Genomic DNA, 19,667 nt, shown 5'->3' with positions numbered 1-19,667 from the left:
AAGATCACATCAAAAGCCAAAACCACAAAAAAGAAAAGCAATATCCCAAGCCCTCCTATTGCTGGTCCCTCAAAATTCTCTGGTGCATTAGCGGTGAGTCCCACACATACGTGTACTATCTTATGCAAGAACACCTCACAACACTCAGCTTGAATTGGCTGACGACATAATTCCACCCAAATTGCGACTACACAAGAAAATTTGAAAGACCCTCTCACTCGGACTTGCCTTTATTTTTTTGTTGTCACATTCTTCTCAACTAGCCTGGTAATATTCCAAATTCCTACTCTTTTCTCTTTGTCCATCAATCTGGTCCCAGGTCTCATTTTTGCTCATCAAGTTCATATTGCTATATTCATGTTGTGCTCGCTTGTGACTACATTATAATATTATGTACCACATGCTTATTTTGATACTAGTTGCTAATAAAACAGTGTATTTGGCAAGTGATTGTGACACTACTAATCAGTGAGATTCTTCAATAGTAGTCAGTGTATAGTGCACTGAAAGTCAAAATATAATGCACTAATGCTCAGACAGGGAATAGTCGGTTTCATTGATTTATATCACTGAGATTTTCATTGGCAATTCGCTCATTTACAGTGCATCTGCCTACTAAAATACAGTGATTTTGATCACTATATTACAGTGACAGTATGTAACGGATACGTGTTACTTCGTTACTTGTTACTGTCACATTTCCTTTTTCGTTCGTTTACCATAATTCTAACACTCTTTTATTGCTCGTAGAACTACTGTCGCTCATTAGTTTATTTAGAGTTTCTTAGACTCCGACACCGATTCATGTATATAAGGGCTCTCTACTCGTCCCAGGGAGCCCAGTGTTCTTAGGAATAGCAGACTTAAAACTGTGATCCCTGGTGCACTCGAGACGTCTCTCATCTTTCCATTTTCACTCGTGTGACGTTCAGTGACCGTTACACAGTACTACCCACAGTGTTGGCCTGTAGTTACTTTATATATGTATTGCAATGTCAATGTAATGAATCTGTCACATGGCTTAGAAATCCATCAACATTTGTCGTAATAACCAAAATGTCATTGACTTACAGTTACATTATAACTTCGACACAGTGCCCTACATCGTGTCAAAATAACTGATGGAGTTGGCCAGCAAACATGAAGATGCTGTTCGATTCTACTTGAATGGTGCATCATGAAAATATATATTTCACTGTGGTACTTGGTTCATATTGGCAGTATAACGATTCTATCAAGATGAACGAGATTCGTAGTCAGTTATAACAATAACAATGATTACAATAGGTACATAATCGATTATCTTGGTATATAAAACCTGGCAAATTTCCAGGTCACATGCAAAACGTAAATGGTCATCCCACGCTCTCCTTCATTTGCTGATGCAAGTGTACCTCCAGTCATTCCGTAAACACCTCTCCTCAGTGCAAGAACACCTTGATGGCCATGTAGCACTTGACTTATCTGACGATGTCGAGTTAGCTTCAGAGGGACAAGGCGGAACCTGGAGTGGCGACGAGCGAGACCGTTTCTTTCATGCCCTCACCATTTACTCGCGGTGGCGTCCAGACTTGATTGCTGCAGCTGTGAAAACAAAAAACGTTGCAGAGGTATGTCATTACTTGTTCATATTGGAAGAAACGGCTCTTGGTGAGGAAATGGAGGGTAGAGGGGACGGTGTTGGGAGGGCACAAAGGGATGTGGCGATGCAGGTGTCGGAGGAATGGGTTGCGAAAGAGGAAGGGCTGGCAGCTGAGGTTCTTAGGAGAGAGGGAGAAATGGCAGGACAGTGGAAAGAACACGAGCGGAAGATAGAAACAAAGCAAAAAAAGCAAGAAATTTACTCGAAATGCCAACGGGGAGCGCAAGAAAATAAAAGCAGGAAGAGACGGAGGACGAATAGAGAAGACGAATCTACAAACGAGGAAAATGGAGCAGAGGATGGAATGGGAGGTGATGCGGATACTCAGAGAGCTAAAGCCAGGGCATGGACTGCCGAAAAAACATTACTTTGGAGTAAGGATGACTTGCTCGAGCGCCTGGATATTGACCACTTGAAAGCTATCGATGCTCTCCTGCGGGAAGATGTGGAAGGTGTAGAATTTCCATCCCAGGAGGGAATCGAGGAGGAGAGGGACACGCCCATTACGAATCATACCACAGCGGTAGACGATGAAATGATCGACCCCGCTCTTCTTGCCATCTCTAGAGAAGGTGTGTTTTTCGTGGCCTTCAATAAACTGATGCTAACCATCATTTTGATCAGCTTCCGCTTTTGCGCCTGATCCATCGAATACCCCACCTTTTCCGGTCCCTCCTGAAACGAACAATACGAATCCCGAACTTGTTAATCTCTCCCCTAAATCTCGTCGACGCTACCAGAAACGTCTTTACATGCGGCGCAAGCGTGCGCAATCCACAGGAGGCGAAGTCGTGACAGAAGTCAGTCGACTAAAGCCAGGAAGGAAGACCCAATCACGGAAAAAGTCACGACAGTCATCAGAAGCTAGCGATGATCACGAGAACAAAGAAATACAGGAGGCGGAAATCCAGGACCAAGACGATATTCGACATCCAAATATAGGTGGTACGACGCGACCATACAGAATCAGGGCTCGGTTAGATAAGATGGGTGTCGATGCCCAATGGCTTCGTGATAACAATATGGGCCTCTTTCACTTGAGTTCCCTTGGGAAGTTGATGAGGTTGGTTTATTTTTTGTCTGTCAGATGGTTTGAGGAATGTCTCAAGTGTTCTTGTTGTCCATGGATAGCTTGTATAGTTCTCTTGAGGGCGAATCTGAACCCGTTGGTTCCATCTCTGCTCAATTTATACAGTCACTCTATGCTCTTGTGAAGACATTCGTCACAATCGTTGTGTACAAAGCTATTGTGTCTAGAGAGCAAGAAGGCAAGCTCAAAGCGCGCACGAAGGCATGGCGAGTGGCTCCTGATCAGGTAGTCATCTTATCTTTGTAATCTCGTGGTATTCTGAGTTTCTGACGGTGTTCAAGATTCCTGCGGCCAGCGTCAAACATGCACTTGAAATAGTTGGAGCGAAGAAGAGAGACAAGAAGACATATATTTCAGAACTACAGCGTTATGCTTGCCATTTAAGCACGGAGGAAGTGAACGATGAGACTGAGGATATCGAAAAGTCAGACGATGAGGATGCGAACGCTAGTGACGGTGAAAGGCCTACAAAGCCGGCTCTCTCGACGTACCGCGAGATTTATGGACCGCTAGTTCGACCCCCATCATCGCTCTCTCTTGGCCTAGATTCAGTAGCGTGCCTGTCGTCGTCGTCGTCTTACGTAGACGATATCTCTGGTGGTCGGACTCGAGGGACTACGTCATTGTCCCCATCCACTGAGCCAGAGGAAGTGTTACTGCAAGAAGTGGATGAAGACGTACTGCTTGCGGTGCTTAAGGAGGAAGAGGAATGGGACAAGAAAGATCAGGCGGAGGAGAGAGAGTACGAGGAACTGCTGTGGGCAGGTATGATAACGGGACGTGATCTGTAATCTAATATACGTATATGTAAAGATTAGCGTAGCTATTGTTAGTTAGGTACTTGTACAGCCTTATTCTTGATCACGGTTGGGATCGTTGACAAGGCAGCATCTCGCCTGAGCGGCCGGTGGGTCCGTGCGCGGCCGGGCTGCTTGGTGGGAAAGAGAGGGCGGGGTGGCGGAAATGACCGATTTTCTTGTTTTCTTCTTACTTTTGCATTCACGTTTCCGTCGTCGTTGCGTTCGTCGTCGCCGCCCGCCGTTCCCTGCGTCTTTCTTTATTATTCGTGGGTGGGTGCCGTGAATTCAAGGAAAAGTTCATTCTCTTTATCAACGTTTCCAAGTTTAAATCTATCTATACACCGCACTCTTCACTCCATTTTTTGTGCGTGTCATTTTTTAACCAACTCAACCACATTCGTTTGATCAAAGAGCTCATATTCGTGCTCTTCCCTGTCCTCCACGGTCCCTACATCTATCTACCGTCTTTTCTCTAACTTCTTCCTCTTTTTTCTACACACATTCCGCCGTTGCCTTCTCCCTCCATCCATTTGTCACCGTAATCCTCCCCCACTCTCCTTACCGCAACAATGGACGACTCACAGGCAGCTTTCGCAACTCAGTATCCTTCTTACAGCTTTGATCTCGACATGATGAAGGTCGGTAACAATTTTCCTCGGTTCCGCATGAGCTGGCACCCTAATCTCGTGTTTTTCCGCATACAGAGGTCTATGGATGCCGTCGGTGGTCCTGATGCCAAAAAAGCTCGCTGGTCTCCAACTTCCTTCGCTGCCTCAAACGGTACCAATGGTCTTTCCTCGAACACCGCTTCGACCCGCGACGCGTTTGCCAACTATGGTTATGGCCCTCAAGCCAGTATCTCACAGTCTGGGTTCAATAATTCTCCCCCCGCTGCTTTCGCAGGCAACCCCCTTTACTCTACTCCTTCGCTCACCGTAAACACAGGTGTTACTGCAAATGGGATGACCTCACAATTGAGCCCAAATACAGCCTCTGCCTTTGCACAACAGCAACATCAGCAGCAACAACAGCAGCAGGTCAATGGAAATGGCAATGCTTATGGTAATGGATTTGGTTACAACATGCTCGGCATGGGTCTTCCTGGAATGAACATGCTTGGCAACTTCCCATACGGTAACCAAATGGGCAATTTTGGACAGGTGTGTTACATTGTTATACCTTGCTATATGATATGTGCTCATTTTTTCTCAAGTATGATATCTCTCAGAATTTCAATCAACAGCCGCGACAACTCTCTCTTAACGTCAACATTCCCTCTGCTCCCGCTACCTACTCTCCTGCTGCACTGACGGCAGCTCTTTCCGCAAATTCGAATGCTACAGGGCGGACCGTTTACGTCGGTAACTTGCCGGCAACTGCTTCTGTTGATGAACTTCTCAACTTGGTGCACTTTGGCCCCCTTGAGTCTATCCGTGTGCTTCCCGAAAAATCATGCGTTTTCCTGTCTTTCTTGGACGGATCCACGGCAGCTGCTTTCCACGCAGATGCGACTATCAAAAAACTTGCTCTGCATGGACAAGAGCTTAAGATTGGTTGGGGAAAACCGTCTCCTGTTCCCGCCCAAGTAGCTCTCGCCATCAGCCAAAGCAATGCTAGCAGGAACGTTTATCTCGGAGGTCTAGATGAGAGTCTAACGGAGGAACAATTGAGAGATGATCTTAGCCGATTTGGATTAATAGATCAGGTAAAGATCGTTCGTGACAAGAATATTGGCTTTGTGCATTTCTTGAGCATATCTGTGGCGACTAAGGTACTTAATCTCATCCTCAACATTGAGTTGGTGCTCACAACCATGCCTACTGTCGACCGATAGGTAGTAAACACACTTCCCACAGAGCCAGCATGGGCTGGTAAGCGCGTGAATTACGGCAAAGATCGCTGCGCATATATTCCGAAGTCGCAGCAAGCTGCTGCCCAGGCTGCTCAAGCAGCGGCTGCGCAGTCACTTGTGGCGCAGTCTGCCGTACTTTCTCCCACAGGGGGATCGGCACCTTTTGGAGCACACTTCAACCCATATACCCCTTTCGCGCCTGAATCTCTTCAAAGTATGGCTAGTGCACAGGGCTTGAACCGCACCGTGTATCTCGGCAACATTCATCCCGAGACCACGACAGAAGATTTGTGCAATGCAATCAGAGGTGGCGTTTTGCAAAGTATACGCTATATGCAAGACAAGCACATTGCAGTTCGTGTTTACACCGTTTGCGACGCTGCTAAGTTTTGCTAATTATATCCTTGCAGTTCGTCACGTTCGTCGATCCGGCGGCAGCATTCACGTTCTTCCAGGTAGCATCTTACCAAGGACTTACTCTGAACAACCGGCGATTGAAGATTGGCTGGGGAAAGAACTCGGGCCCACTGCCGCCTACTCTTGCACTCGCCGTCCATTCGGGTGCTACCAGGAACGTGTACGTTGGAAATATTGAGGACTTCGAGTCGTTCAACGAAGACAGGCTCAAGAGAGACTTTGGCGAATTTGGAGATATTGAGCTTGTCAACTTTTTGAGGGAAAAGTCAGTACATGGTCCCTTGCAGTGTTTGACCAGTAAATATTTACGCTATCTTTCACTTTCAGGAACTGTGCATTCGTCAACTTTACGAATATTTCGAATGCGATCAAAGCGATCGACGGAGTAAAGAACAAGCCTGATTACACGAACTTGCGTATTGCTCACGGCAAGGATCGTTGTGCCAACCCTCCTCGATCAGGACCTCAAGGTGGTTCACGGAGGTCTACAAGTGGTAATGGCCCTACCCCCATCGATGCATTGAATGGTGATATAAAAGAAGAACCGGATGTATCTGAAGCAATCTTGCTCGGCGAGGATACCAGTACCGCTCTTGCTGTCGCTGGTCCTGGTCCTGGTCCAGAGCTCACGCAAGAGATGCATGTAGATATTGTCCATGAAGGTGTTAACGGTGCCAATTAAGTTTGGGCGCCTGTTTACTTCGAAGTTGTTCCCGTGCTTCCTGATATCAATTGTCACTCGATACCCATTTCGTTTCACATTCAAACGCGGCACCTATTCTGATCGAATACCTTGAAAGCGAGAAAAAAAAACTTCAACAAGTGGATGGAAAGAAGTTGGCTCGGATTTCCGCTGAACATGTCCATGATCTTTTATTCACCTTCGCAGATCATCGTCAGTATTTATGATTAGCGAGCGTCAAAGAATAAATGGTGTGTTTTGGCGGTTTTGGGCTATTGGTTGTTTCTTCTTTATCAACTTGGCTTTCGTCTCCACTTCTAGTACTTTATTATCTTTTTTGTTACTTTTTTTTCTTTTCGTGTTCAAAGTTCTATTCTCATACCACCGTCGGCTGCTCTACTTATGCCTCTCATTATCGATTCATTGCCGTGTCCAATGCTCCTCTGCGGACTGTACAACCCATCCCATTCCTTGATGATGTGCTAATCAACTCCTCCTGCCTTCTCCGTCTATCATAGTTTCCTACGTTGCTGTTCGGAGATTTCTTTTCGCTTGATCTCTACTTTTGTGTGCGTGTACTATGCAATAGCAATATAACGGAGTAATTACCTACCCAGACGAATTGCTTGCATGTCCCCATCAGTACAACCCGAACAATCACGGGCCAAATCTCAAGGTGTGAAGATCAACTTTCGATTGACGATCGTTCAACTCGGATCACCGAAGAACAAAATATACTATTTCATATATAAAAAAACAGTAGTGAGTGAATCCATGGTTATCATATTATATATAGTATGTGTAAAAGTATGTCAGATTTGATAAAACTGAAATTATTCCGCTACCAGGTCCTTGAGTAAGTCATGCACACCGAGTTCGCGCTCAAGCTAAGATTATCGTTGTTCATTATCATGATGTCAACACGGATGGGTCATATTCAGGAATATATTTCCTACCTCGTGTTTGAGAATTATATCCTCCTGACCAGCTGTAGAGTTGAATACTGCGTCGATTTCTTCTAGAGATACATTTGCTGTCTCTGGTACGAGGTGTGTCGACCAGAGGTACCCTGCAAAACAAGCACAGGAAAAGATGAGGAAAGTCGCGCTACTCTCCTTCGGAATCAGCTACAGGATGACGCTAGGGAGATAGAAACGACGTACGCTGGAGATATTTCCAAGAGTGCTGGGGTGACGAGGCCAATCAAAACTGTATGGATGCTGTAGCTTAGACGTCTACGCGGGCCATAATAAAGAAGTTACTTACAGTTATTGATCCAGTTCGAGGCAGTTGATAGTGAGACGCCCTTGCTCCGCATTGACAAGGGGAACACTTCACTTGGTAGGATCCACCCGATGGGCCCGTAACTTACGCCATAAGCTGCTGTGAATGTATACACACATCTGACGAGAAATAAGTGTTCAGTATGTTTGCCAGGGCATGAAAGCGAAGGCGTACATCACCGCTGTCCAAGCCGCTACGTAGTGCGATGGCCAGTCAGCTTCGAACTGGCGGATCTATAAGCGTATGTGAATTGAATTGAATTTGAGAAATCAATGATTGGGTAACGCACTAGTACAGCGATGAGGAAGTGTGATGCGGACATAAGAGCACTGCCGCCTTATAATCCAAATTAGTTACTGCTCAATGAAAAATGAAGGTATGCCCACCTCTTAGGAGAGGCTTGCGTCCTGAAAAAAACATCACGTTAGTACACATTTAGAGTGAATACAGCTTGAAACTGACCCAATCGATCGACCAGTACGATGGCAGGGAAAACAGCGAGGAATTGTACTATTCCGATACCACCGGAAACGACCAACGTCACAGTATCGCCCCTCAAACCAATGTTTTTTACCAGCGTAGGGCCGTAGTATAGTAATGCGTTGATACCGCTCCATTCTGTGGCACTTTATAAGATGTGACACTGAGCATGTATCATGAGATCAAACTTACGTTGGAAAAACATCATCATAACCCCAATTAGTGTACGATTGATGTATTTACGATCGAACAGTCTCCCCCATGCAAGAGCACCGTTGTGAACTCCATCCTTATCTTGGGAGATGTTCATCTTCTGCAAAAGAGCTACGTCGACTTGCATTTCTAATAATTCTAACTATGTGTAAAAGTCAGAGTCAGATTGAAGTTGGCATTTTGAGATTAGAATGAACCTGGAGTAGAGGGTCGCTGTCAGCTTCCTCGGGAGTCCGCAAACGAAGACGAGCTAGAGATTGTAAGCCTTCCTCTATTCGGCCTCTTAAGACCATTAGACGCGGTGAAGGGGGTAGCAAAAAGCAGCCAGCACAGAGCAAAACACCCGGAGCCAGCTGAACGCCCAGCGGTATACGCCATGAAGCTGATCCTTCCACTATGATGCCAAATTTGGTTATTGTACGCAAGTGCTCTGAGATGAAGATACACACGAGTACGAGTGAGAAAACCTATCCAAAAACCACATACTACGCCAAGTACAATAGCAAATTGCTCCAAGGCCATAAGTGAGCCTCGTAATTCTGGAGGGCTGATTTCAGCCATGTACAACGGCGAAAGCATACTTTTTATGGTTGTTAAGTAAATGATGAATAGGATATCGAGAAGAAAAGTACCTTAGTGCACCGACTCCAAAACCACCAATGGCTCGACCCAAAATAATGTCGGTGAGTGAGCCCGCGCTGCACTGTACAGCAGAACCAATGCAGAAAACGACTATTTGGGTGTCCCAATAAGATACATACGAACTCAGAAATAACAAACGCATCGTTAATTGGAGTGCTTACCAGAAGCCAGGAAAATAGAGTGCCGTCGAGAGTATCTGTCTGCCAATACACCAGATGAAAGAGCGCCAAAGAGTGCTCCCAGTTCCAACACAGCAGCTATTGCACAGCGAGAATAATTTCAAGGTGTATTCTGCAAAATACATGTCAATGTTTGTACGCACTCATCAAGCCTTTCTCCCAGGGGCCAATCGGCCACCGTGCAAGGAAGTCTTTCATCACTAGGATGTTTGCCATGACACCTTGATCGTACCCAAAGGAAAGTCCACCTATCGAGGCAAAAATGGCGCACCCGGCTGCATAGCGATTCCGAAAAAGACCCTTTACACCGCTGGAGCCATATGAATAACTATAACTGCGTCCGCCATCGTGTATGATGAGAGAGCCTCCATGCGAGGTATCGACTGTGGTTCCTACGTGTCCATCGAGTATGGGTTTAGGACGGGAAGGGTGTGTATGGCTTCCTGCCTCATGAGAGCCAGAGGATAAAGCTATATAACCATGGTTTCGGGTTGTCTAGAATCCTGTCTTCAGTTCGATTCAGGTAATAGGTGGGAGGCATTGGCACGCACCATTAACGTGATGTCTAATGTATGTGTGTCCCGTACCAAGAATGTCTATGGTATCTTTGATTACTGGAGGAACCCAGGCAAAGCTGAGTGATAGCGTGAATTGTAAGTTTAAGCGGTGCTTGGTTTGTGCCAGTGATTCGAGACTCGAAGCGCGTGAGTAACACCAGTGGGCGCTAAACTGGCCTTGCGTCTTGTGTCCGACCACAACGTCTATTAAGCGCTTTGCTACCCTGGCTCACAACCAATCGCTTCTTCACCGTTTTCCAATACAAAATGATACATAGTAAGTGTAGTCTGTGAATGTCTTGAGTCCAAACTACGCCTTCTATCCTTTATCTTTATTCTCGCTTTTGAGTCGCCCAAAGCAAGTCGCTGGTACGTACGTACATGAGATCGTCATGCTGGTCGAGAGAGCGCTTCATCGCCTCGGTGAGTTTTCATACTTGATGGCTATCTACCACAATCACAAAGCGGCGTGGCCATGATAACGAAATTTATGAAACCAACCTACAATTCCCTCAAATTCGTCCACATTGCCGTACTTTCCTCTGCCACCGTATTGACCATATCCTTAGGCGATGGCCACTGGTCCCATCTTTTGTTCTTTGCGAGATATAAAGGGCCTCCTCTGGCTCTCTGTTCCCCATCATCTTAATCTCGAGCTTGCAACCTAATATCGGGTCATTCATCTTTTTATCTTTCACTACACGTATCTGGTATAAACCAATTCATACCGACACGCTCATTCATATTCTCATGGAATCACAAATCACAAACCACTCACCTCATCCATCCTCATCGCCTTCAAATTCTTCCAAATGTCCTCGGTCACTTCGCGAACGCTGTGCCGTGAACCTTCAAGTCAAAACTTCTTTCGAACCTTTGGACCTCGCTATTTCGAGGATGAGACTGAGGTCTCGCAATATTCATCAGCTACCTGGCTGGAGCACTGCTCCCCAGAAATCCGCTTTGAAGGAGCGCAATTATATGCAGGATTATGACTCCTTTTCTTGGGAAGTTGAAGTGACGGGAGATACAGCCATTCTGTCTATGAACGAAAGCATTGAGTTGGATCCGGTCAGCAAACGCTGCCTGCAAGAGATTATTCCAGGTCTATTTGTCGCGTTTGTCGATTCTGATGAAGAACTCTCCGACCTACGGGCAAATAGTGGACACAACTTCACTCACATCATTCAAATCGCCCAGACACAAGAGCCACTCAGTGGACCAAAGCGCGAAACCTCCCGACATGCAGAAGACATCGAAATTTTACGCTTGTTTCTTCCTCTACACCCACAGAATAAAGGCCAGGTGAAATTACAATTAAGCCAGCTTCTTGCTGCTCGTGATTTCCTCGCGATCGTTATGCCATACTCAAAAGTAGCAGTTATACCTTACGCTTGCCAGACCCCATCCGATGTTCGATTTCTAGTGGCCGTTCCATCTGGCCTCCCTGCAGAGGCGATGTCCATGGTTGTATCTTATCTCACATATACCTCTGGCGAGAATGCTGAGACTGTGGTATTGTACATGGAAGAAGAAGATGAGTGTTCAACAGTATGGAGGGGCAATTTATCTTCAGAAAAACTCAGATTGATAAATTTTGTAGCAAGTCTTCCGTAGACCTGCGCAGTACATAGTTCAGTGAAACTGCTGTTATTCCAATATTGTTCAATCGTTATGTTTTTGCACCGCATTTACAATAGTATCGCCCTCCGGGCACCCCTGGCACCTGTAATAGGCAAGCACCAATCAAGATCACAAGAGTTCTAAATAGTAGCATATGTAGCTTTCAGTCTTCTGCGGGTAATTGTACATATTGGACATGTAAGTAAGCCATCTTCTCACTCCGGCATAGCGAGATATGCATCCTGTCATTTCCACGCGGTCCACTCCAATCGTTTTCAGAGACTTGCAACATGGCATGTCATCTTAATACTGGCAACCATCGAGAGGAAACCGTGCCCACCTTTCACTTTACCACACGCCTGGCAAGCTTGTGGTAGGTGGCAAATGGCTCGTACCATTGAATGATCCACTCTCATCTGTACTTCTTCCCGTTCCAGTGGGTCTTCTTCACATTGAGGTGCATTGCGCGATAAACGGGTTAACAACGTCATGCAGTGTTGTGCAGTTGTCGTTGTGGGAGGACATGTAATCAGACACGTGCGAAGTACGGATGACCGGAGCGACTGACCGGTGCCAGATCCAGTATCGCAAGACCTGATTACCTTATTCACATACATAATCATACTTCGCATTTTCGCACGTGCAAGGTATCACCGCTTTTATTACGTAATACATCCTGTGCCATATTCTGTGCTTTGGCTTGACCGACATTTTGCTCCAAGTACATCTAGCTGTTCTGAACCAAGCCCTGTACTTTTCGTCAAACCCGACGAAGCGCGCAGAACTGTAAGAATACGGGCGTGCAACTCACTCTTTCGCCCGGTTTCGATATGACCTCTCCTTTAGATATGACGGCGAGGGGTCGGGAGTTCTTCATGAGCATCGTAGTGGCTCCAGGAGTACCTGGCCCGGAACAAAGCTTCGAGGTATCCAGCACCCATCTTCTTGATAATCGTTATTCTGATCTGTCATGCTGTTTTACTTCAGGAGCTGCGGGTTCAGGATTATCTAAAAGCCTATACGACAACAGGAAGACCACCCGTCCCATGCCCACAAGAACCCACCACAGAGAGTTCACGGACCGCTTTGGGCCTTCCTCGATTATTTCAGCCCATCCCAGTTGAAGCTGTGGGATCGGGCTCGGGAACAAATGTAACAGAGACACGAGATTTTTCTGAGCTTCCAACTACACATATCTTTGAAGTGACGCGTTCGTCTGGCGATGATCAATTCCAGAGCATATCTGCCCAAACACTGTACAATAATTTCTCACATGAGGTGTGTGCTTGTTCTGCATTGTGTTCTTCTCAATTACTATCGTTACGTCCCTCAAATCACGCTTTTGTTCAATGTCGATTTGATGTCTCCACTGTGTAGATTACTGATCCGTGTCGTCACTTCATGTTTAGGAACTCCGTCATTATGCTTACTTGTCAGGAAATGTTGTACCTCCAAATTCACTTTTATTGAATCCATCTCCTGTCATGCCCGCAAACTCGGGCAGAACTCTATCACAAGCACCCACTACATCTCCTCTTTACGCTCGAGACTCTGCTGCTACGGCATTTACAACGTCGACTGTAACACCAGGCCCACCCGATTATTTTATGATTATATCTGCATCTCCAAAGTATGATAAACACTCTTTCGAGGTATGTTCAGGACCGCCTATTTTCCTTCTTGCATTGTTCCTTTGGCCGAGGGGCACTTGAACCATGTCGTCTTCGACAACTTTTCTGTTATTGACGGTTGATATCACAGGAACTACGGATAGCCTACCTTCTCGCAGGCCGTGAGATGACCTCTAGCGAGTTGCTTCCTGCCACTTCATCTGTCACACCTACCGCTGCAACCCCCTCTTCTGTATTTCCAGTCCCTTCTCGGCCACGCGGTGATGCATTCTCTTTATCCACCCCTGTCCGCCCATTTTGATGCACTTATACCCTCTAATCTGTCTATTTTTTGCTTTTTAAAACTCGATGTTTCTCTCTTTGTTATCGATATCTCGTTCTATATGTTTCGCGGTGTAATTTATTCGTGAGCGCAGCTTAGCTGAAGCAACAGGATAAAAGCAGGTGCAGGAGAGGTTCGAATTTGACAAACTATCTATTGTACCATGTACCATTCGTCATGATATCTTGCGATTTTACAAAGAGTGCCACTACGGACTTTCTGACGCGACGGTTCAAGTGTTCTGAAACTTTGAACAAGGGTATAAGTATAGCGAGTCCAAATCAAAAGGATACAAAGAAAACATGTCTCGATAACCCTTACAAGAAGCAAAGTGAAGACAACATAAAAAAGGCATAGCTAGCAGTAGTTATAGTATGGGCTTGCTTTGATACAGAATAGCAGTCATATAATATGTATGTACGTAGTCGTGACCTCGGAGGATGAGGGGAGTTGGCGTAGATCGACATAGCATGGAAGCGTGTTCAGTAGAGTCTGGTGAGTTGTGAGCTTGTGCGGAGGACCGTGAGCGAAACAGATGCAAGGGGAAGTCATGGCGGGCTGTCGAAGGAAGATGGCGAGAGCGCGCAGATTTTTTTGACGAACAAGATCTACGACAATCAGATGCCTATCGAATGAGGCGGCCGTAATCTAGGCGACTTTCTTTCTTTTCGTTATTCTCCTTCTTTGGGAAGGCATTCCAGAACCGAAGGGTCTCATCTCCTGCACCGGTCACTATTGTCTCGCCGTCGGGGCTCATAGCGAGGTAAAGTACACGATGAGTATGGCCCGTGAGAGAAGCCACCATGTTTAAAGTGGGGTACTTCCATATGCATATTTGGTTTTGTGCAGTGGTAGATGAGAAACCATGGGTAGAAACAAGCTCATGGGAAGTCAAAGACCATATCAGGTTGCAAACCTAGAAATATCGGTTTAAAAAATAATTGAGGCAAAAAAGGCGATAAAGAACACCCACCTGACTGCCTGTATCTAGTTCGTTCAGCATATTGCCATTGAAGGTATTCCAAAACCGTATATGCTTATCCTGGGTTCCACCACCAGTAGCAAGGACGCCAGAAACATGCGGGTCCCATGCGAGGGCTTTAACGGCAGCAGTATGTTCGTGAAATTTCCATAACGGCGCATCTCCACCGGCATCTTCTCCTGCACTACTGTTCCCGCCTGACCTGCCACTGCCACTCCCACCAACGGCAAGTCCTGCTGCTCTTTTTGAGCCCCGTAAGTCCCATATGCATACTTTATTATCGTTCCCGCCACTCGCAAGAGTTGCTGCTTGTGGTCCCCCATCTCCGCTCCATTTCAGTCCACAAACTTCCTGTCTGTGTCCGGCACAGCGCTTGAACGGCTTCATCGTAGCTTCCCGCACATCACGATGATGCACCATGCGATCTCGGGAGCCTGAACTGAGCACGTGCGAGTTCCATGCAATGGCTCCGATACGTTGATTATGGGCTTGCTGATATGTGCGCTGAAGTTGAAGAGTGTTGGCGTCGTATATGTGTAAACGACCTGATAGTGTACCAATTGCAAGTGTAGTGCCCTGAGAAATAAATTGTTCAGATTACGTGCCTGACAGTCCAAGTTAAATAGTGCACACTTTTTGTACCCAAGATACAGAACTTATTGTGTCATTAGTAGGAGCGAGGTCACACAACTTGGATACGGCGGCATTATGAGCAGTCCAGAGATATACGCAAGGTCCAAGGCCTACACCAAGTACGTTAGTACTTGACCAGTCGACTAGATTGAGATAGAAATCGTCTGCAAGCTCTGGGGCATCCAGGACTCTGTATGGTGTTTTACAGACACTACGCAATTGGCGTCTCGGACTTTCGAGAAGATGTCGACTTTCTGCGCGTACTGGACTCATTGAGTACGCCTCATCAGTTGGAGCATCCAGACGGCGAGTGGGTGTTGCTGGATTGGAGGCAGATGGCGAATTATATTGAAATATCCGGCGCCTAGTAGGGGTTGATGGAGGGACTGCAGTCGACGATGTGGCTTGCGTGGGACGCGTAGGTGAGGCAGGCCGTCGTGGAGAAGGTGGCGTAACTTCTGTGTGTAGAACATGCGTAAACAGAGTGTTGGCTTGCTCTGGATAAATCAACGACGATCAGTGGGTGTATTTACAAAGACGCTGAGACAGTAACTGCAGTCGCAGAGACATCAGTAATGACTTAACGGAAGAAGCTCACCTTTTATAGCGTCTGATTCGGTAGGTATTATTCTATTCTTCGAGGGAGTGGAAGGGCCGCCTTCATCCATGAGGTGGTAGGAAGTGCGCATGTCACCAGAGTCTCTTGAAGGGACAAACCTGTCTCCATAGTCTCTAGCAAGCCTGGGGTCTGTTGGAGACTCTGGGCCGCCACTGTCGCTGGTTGTTGGCCGGGAGTCTAGAGACGGTGTTGAGTTTGGGACTGGGGATACACCGAAAATCGGGTTAATACGTGGTCTGTTTCTTCGTGGGGCGTCGTCGTCAGTGTCTTGATGAGAAGCGCGGAGACGTTTTCCAAAGGGTGAGTTTTTGAGACCAGACATGGCGATAGTTGGGTTGGTTGTCGGCTTAAAGGACGTTTGCTGTTGAACCGAGGAAAAAAACGAGCGTTGGTCGACAGAACAAGAGAGAAAGTAAGGAAATCAGATGGAACCTAGCATATATGTGGCAGCAAAAGCAGCAAAGCGGGGCCAAGCGTAACACGAACAGAGCAGAAGACCGTGACCGTCGTCGTTCGGGGGCAAGCGCGGGTCTCAGCCTGGCGCGTCGCGTCGCGGAAGAACCTGATTAGCTAAGCCCTCCAGAAAATTTCATATCAGCACAAAACACAAAATATCACAGCATATATGCAGGGAAAAACACACAGCTTTGCTTGCAGTGCTCGGGTGTGTCTGGGGATAGAGTTTCTGCGCCAAACCACCACCGTGCATCCTCTCCAGTGTGGGGCCTCCAGCCGTCATTAGAGGCGGTTTGGAGGAACAAAGGCTTTGCATCCGGCACCTTGCGGTAAATCCAATCGGAGCTTGAATGAAGACCTTGTCCCGCTAACCCACCGAACACTGTACGCCGTCCCGGGCGCGTTCTAGAGGATGAATGTGAGCTTTCGCCTTTTATTTCGTGCATCCAGCCTGGGGACTGACCTATCTATCACCTGCGCCTTACAGAATCTCTTGAGGGCTTTGACCGAGAGCCAGGTCAAGTCATCTGCTGACCTCAAGTTACTGTTAACCACTGTAAAGGAAGCTCGGGTCAGTCATGTCACTTCTTTCTTTGTACACCTTACTTATACAGCACTATGTGCAGCGCCAGAGTTATGATACTAAGATATCAGAGCCATTCTACGAATCCCTGGAAGGTCTTCTCCATGACCTCCGCACCGTAACAATGGTTCGTTTATTCAAGACGTCCGGCTTCAGGGCCGCATAGCTGACTCGTCCTCAGGATAACCATGACGCAGATGCTTTTCTCAAGCCAGTGCCGAGAGCTGAATATCCAGATTATTATGACGGTGTGTCAGATTCACACTAGGACCCGCCTTCCTTCTTATGACTGTCCAGTGATCGCAAATCCCATGGACTTGCAAACCATGCTGAAGAAGGTCAAAGGAAAGCAGTACAAGTCCAAAAGAGAGTTTAAAGATGACCTCGACCTGATTTGGTCGAATTGTTACACTTACAATGCAAATGAGGTGAATACTACCTTCAGCATTGAATGCAAAACTATTCATAACATCACATATCCCAAAATACTCACCGATACATCATAGGACCACCCCCTCCGCCTTTGTGCTAAGCGTTTAAAAATGAAAGCGGATAAACTTCTTATGAACATTACCGATCGCAAGGAGCGTGTCGATCCCTACATTCCTTTTGATCTGTCTTCTCGAAATACGCCGCAGCCGAAATTGAATGGTTTCATGAATGGCCACCTGAAACCACGTTCTCCGAGTCGTCCTCCTAGGCAACCCATATCTATTCAGTCTACTTGTTCACCAGTTCCCAAGAAACCTCGACGGGATGTCGCTTTTCCTGATTCTCCTGCCATCATTCGCACTGCGGAAGGCATGGTAACTTTCCGGCAAATGGACGAAGAACTCAACGCCACTGCAGGCCCCTCTTTTGCTTCACACGCACCCGCAAGAGGTCTCAGCAATGGTGTTTCTAGCTTACCTGAGCGGTTAAGGAGTTATGCGATGCCTATAGAATCGGAGAGTGAAACTGAAGATGAACGTCTCATAGATTCTGCACATACTGAGGGCGACGCAGCAGGAAAGCGTAAAATGTGAGTTTGCATGGAAAGTTAACATTCTGGGCTCATCATCGTTCTGCAGTAATGGTATCACCGCGCAGCGACCACGAAAACGAGCGCGTCTCACCCCACCAGTATATGATAACAGCGACGTGCTTGATTTGTGGTGGAGAGCCGTCGAGTCAGACACCTTACTTGCCAATGGGTTACCATCTCTCGTACAATCTTCTCATCAGGCTGCTCTGCTTTCCCAACCGACTGCCTCTAGATCACCGTCCAGAAAACGGAAACGACCAAAGAAAAGTGATACTCCCACCAACACCATGCTTGCTCATATGAATGGCAACATAAAAACCCTGAAGCGTGTCCGTCGAACTCATGCCAAGTTTGCCGCTCTGAATCTAAACTCAGAGGAAGGTGGGACATTTGACGAGCCTCCAGATGTTCCCGAAGATGAAGTCGAAGAGACGATCGACGAAAGACCATGGAAGACTCGGGGTGCTGGTGTTGAAATTGGAGAGGCGAATGCCACTGACTGTCTTCGCTGGATGAACACTAAAGTGTTGGAGCATGCTGGTTTCCAAGGTTTGCGGCTCTCAGCCATGTTTTTTGCCCTCTAATCAATCATTAACTTCATTGCCGCAGGATCTTCAAGCGTAGCACTTGATGTTTTGTCAGGAGTAACGTCTGAATTTTTCCTTAATGTGGGTCGAACGCTTCGTTTTCTGTGTGACAAATACTCTAATAGCATGACAGCTGAGGTGAGTTGTATCGGAACACTTGCTCTCAGTTCATATAATAATATATCTAAACAGGAAATTATTTTGCATACATTGTTTGAGAGTGGTACGACGAAGATACAGAATCTTGAGCGGTATATCAAGGATGACGTGATTCGGTATGGTGCACGCCTTACTGACCTTGAGAAGAAACTCGTCAGTGCATACCGTGAAGCCGTAAGTATTGTACTTTTCCAGCTATTCTTTTCTGACATGAATTGTCGCTATTTTCAGACTGCTGTGGAAGCCCTTGATGATGATGCACTCTTTGGCAATGATTCAGAAGAAGAAGAAGGTGCTTTCGTCATGGGTAACTTCACGGATTCATTTGGCGAGGACTTCTTGGGACTTCGCGAGCTTGGTATAGCTGCCGAGTTTGGGCTTTCTAGCCTCAGCATTCCTAAGAAGCTACTGAAAGGTAAAGGTAAAGCTGGAAGCAAGCTGTTGCCTTCCGAGTATGTTATATATATCCTCGTACCATTAGGGCAGTTAATGATCTTTACTTTTTTTTTTAGGGTAAAGCCGACAGAACCCCCTCCTCCGTATCCGCCGCCGCCTTCTTTTTTACTGGTGTCCTCGAAGAACGTGGACGATCACATTGGTTTGCTCAAAACGTATTATCAAGGCCGCCTATCTTTGTTATCATCTTCTCTCCCTCCTATGGCAAGCGCTCCTTCGGCATATCCACCTGCTTTCGCTTCTGCCATGCCTCCCCTCCTTCCACAGCCAGCCGCTCCGAAAGCAGTGGTTACACTGCCTGATGACTCTTCTAATCCTGTCCAGTCTAAACTAGGTCCTCTTGGTCAAGTCCTCAAAAGCGGATCTTCTGCAAACGCCCTGAAAAAGAAGGGGAAGGGGAAGGATGGTACTATAAGCACAAAACCAGAAGAGACCGCATTGGTAGATTCGTCTCTCTATGAGGGCGGCAGCGTGACAGATTCTCCGAAGAAGAAGAAACCCGCAAACGGACCTAGTGCCAAGAAGAAGAAAGCTGTCGACTTTCCTCCAGTCATTGCCGCTAGTGCTTGAAGAAACCACATTCATCGTTATTTATTGTACGTTTTCGCTGATGCATTTTGTATACTTATTATTGCACACTCTTCCCATGGATATACCCGTAGCATTATCATATCATACGATCTAATTGCATTGTTGACGTCGAGTTTTCTACAACGGTTCGCTGGACAAGTGAAATATCTGGTATACGATGCTC

The 19,667-nt window shown here is 46.6% G+C and overlaps 7 protein-coding genes across 7 annotated transcripts; 5 read left to right on the top strand and 2 right to left on the bottom strand.

The window, feature by feature from the left end:
* Positions 1-1,381: 1,381 nt before the first annotated feature.
* SERLADRAFT_462828 (uncharacterized protein) lies at positions 1,382-3,612 on the top strand (the record flags this gene model as incomplete). Its single annotated transcript, XM_007316229.1, has 4 exons — positions 1,382-2,214; positions 2,267-2,705; positions 2,774-2,957; positions 3,014-3,612. Coding segments are annotated over 4 exons (1,966 nt in total), but the record flags the coding sequence as incomplete, so codon positions are not given.
* Positions 3,613-3,686: 74 nt separating this feature from the next.
* SERLADRAFT_447385 (uncharacterized protein) lies at positions 3,687-6,936 on the top strand (the record flags this gene model as incomplete). The annotated part of the gene is made up of 7 exons (XM_007316228.1): positions 3,687-4,170; positions 4,237-4,692; positions 4,746-5,303; positions 5,367-5,738; positions 5,795-6,066; positions 6,129-6,538; positions 6,566-6,936. 6 exons carry the CDS (start codon positions 4,102-4,104, stop codon positions 6,481-6,483), a joined length of 2,082 nt encoding a protein of 693 aa, XP_007316290.1.
* Positions 6,937-7,219: 283 nt separating this feature from the next.
* On the bottom strand, positions 7,220-10,232 carry SERLADRAFT_447384 (uncharacterized protein; the record flags this gene model as incomplete). The annotated part of the gene is made up of 15 exons (XM_007316227.1): positions 7,220-7,370; positions 7,440-7,590; positions 7,647-7,692; positions 7,750-7,886; positions 7,942-8,000; positions 8,057-8,103; positions 8,154-8,174; positions 8,230-8,385; positions 8,440-8,602; positions 8,658-8,854; positions 8,910-9,040; positions 9,093-9,192; positions 9,264-9,359; positions 9,425-9,615; positions 10,216-10,232. 15 exons carry the CDS (start codon positions 10,230-10,232, stop codon positions 7,317-7,319), a joined length of 1,566 nt encoding a protein of 521 aa, XP_007316289.1.
* A 356-nt stretch (positions 10,233-10,588) lies between these two features.
* SERLADRAFT_435956 (uncharacterized protein) lies at positions 10,589-11,455 on the top strand (the record flags this gene model as incomplete). The annotated part of the gene is made up of 1 exon (XM_007316226.1): positions 10,589-11,455. One exon carries the CDS (start codon positions 10,589-10,591, stop codon positions 11,453-11,455), a length of 867 nt encoding a protein of 288 aa, XP_007316288.1.
* Positions 11,456-12,174: 719 nt separating this feature from the next.
* Positions 12,175-12,595, top strand: SERLADRAFT_384370 (uncharacterized protein; the record flags this gene model as incomplete). The annotated part of the gene is made up of 2 exons (XM_007316225.1): positions 12,175-12,387; positions 12,449-12,595. Coding segments are annotated over 2 exons (233 nt in total), but the record flags the coding sequence as incomplete, so codon positions are not given.
* A 608-nt stretch (positions 12,596-13,203) lies between these two features.
* On the bottom strand, positions 13,204-15,718 carry SERLADRAFT_447381 (uncharacterized protein; the record flags this gene model as incomplete). The annotated part of the gene is made up of 4 exons (XM_007316224.1): positions 13,204-14,330; positions 14,388-14,972; positions 15,030-15,526; positions 15,628-15,718. The coding sequence occupies 4 exons, from the start codon at positions 15,716-15,718 to the stop codon at positions 14,040-14,042; spliced, it is 1,464 nt and encodes a 487-aa protein (XP_007316286.1).
* Positions 15,719-16,516: 798 nt separating this feature from the next.
* On the top strand, positions 16,517-19,483 carry SERLADRAFT_435953 (uncharacterized protein; the record flags this gene model as incomplete). Its single annotated transcript, XM_007316223.1, has 11 exons — positions 16,517-16,522; positions 16,592-16,675; positions 16,731-16,814; positions 16,869-16,935; positions 16,985-17,115; positions 17,194-17,708; positions 17,758-18,260; positions 18,321-18,436; positions 18,491-18,631; positions 18,689-18,909; positions 18,970-19,483. 11 exons carry the CDS (start codon positions 16,517-16,519, stop codon positions 19,481-19,483), a joined length of 2,382 nt encoding a protein of 793 aa, XP_007316285.1.
* Positions 19,484-19,667: the final 184 nt, after the last annotated feature.

This window comes from Serpula lacrymans (assembly GCF_000218685.1).
Source record: "Serpula lacrymans var. lacrymans S7.9 unplaced genomic scaffold SERLAscaffold_5, whole genome shotgun sequence".
NCBI classification, from domain to species: Eukaryota; Fungi; Basidiomycota; class Agaricomycetes; order Boletales; family Serpulaceae; genus Serpula; species Serpula lacrymans.
The sequence above is the reverse complement of the archived record's forward strand: the minus strand, read 5'-3'. Positions and strand labels throughout refer to the sequence as shown.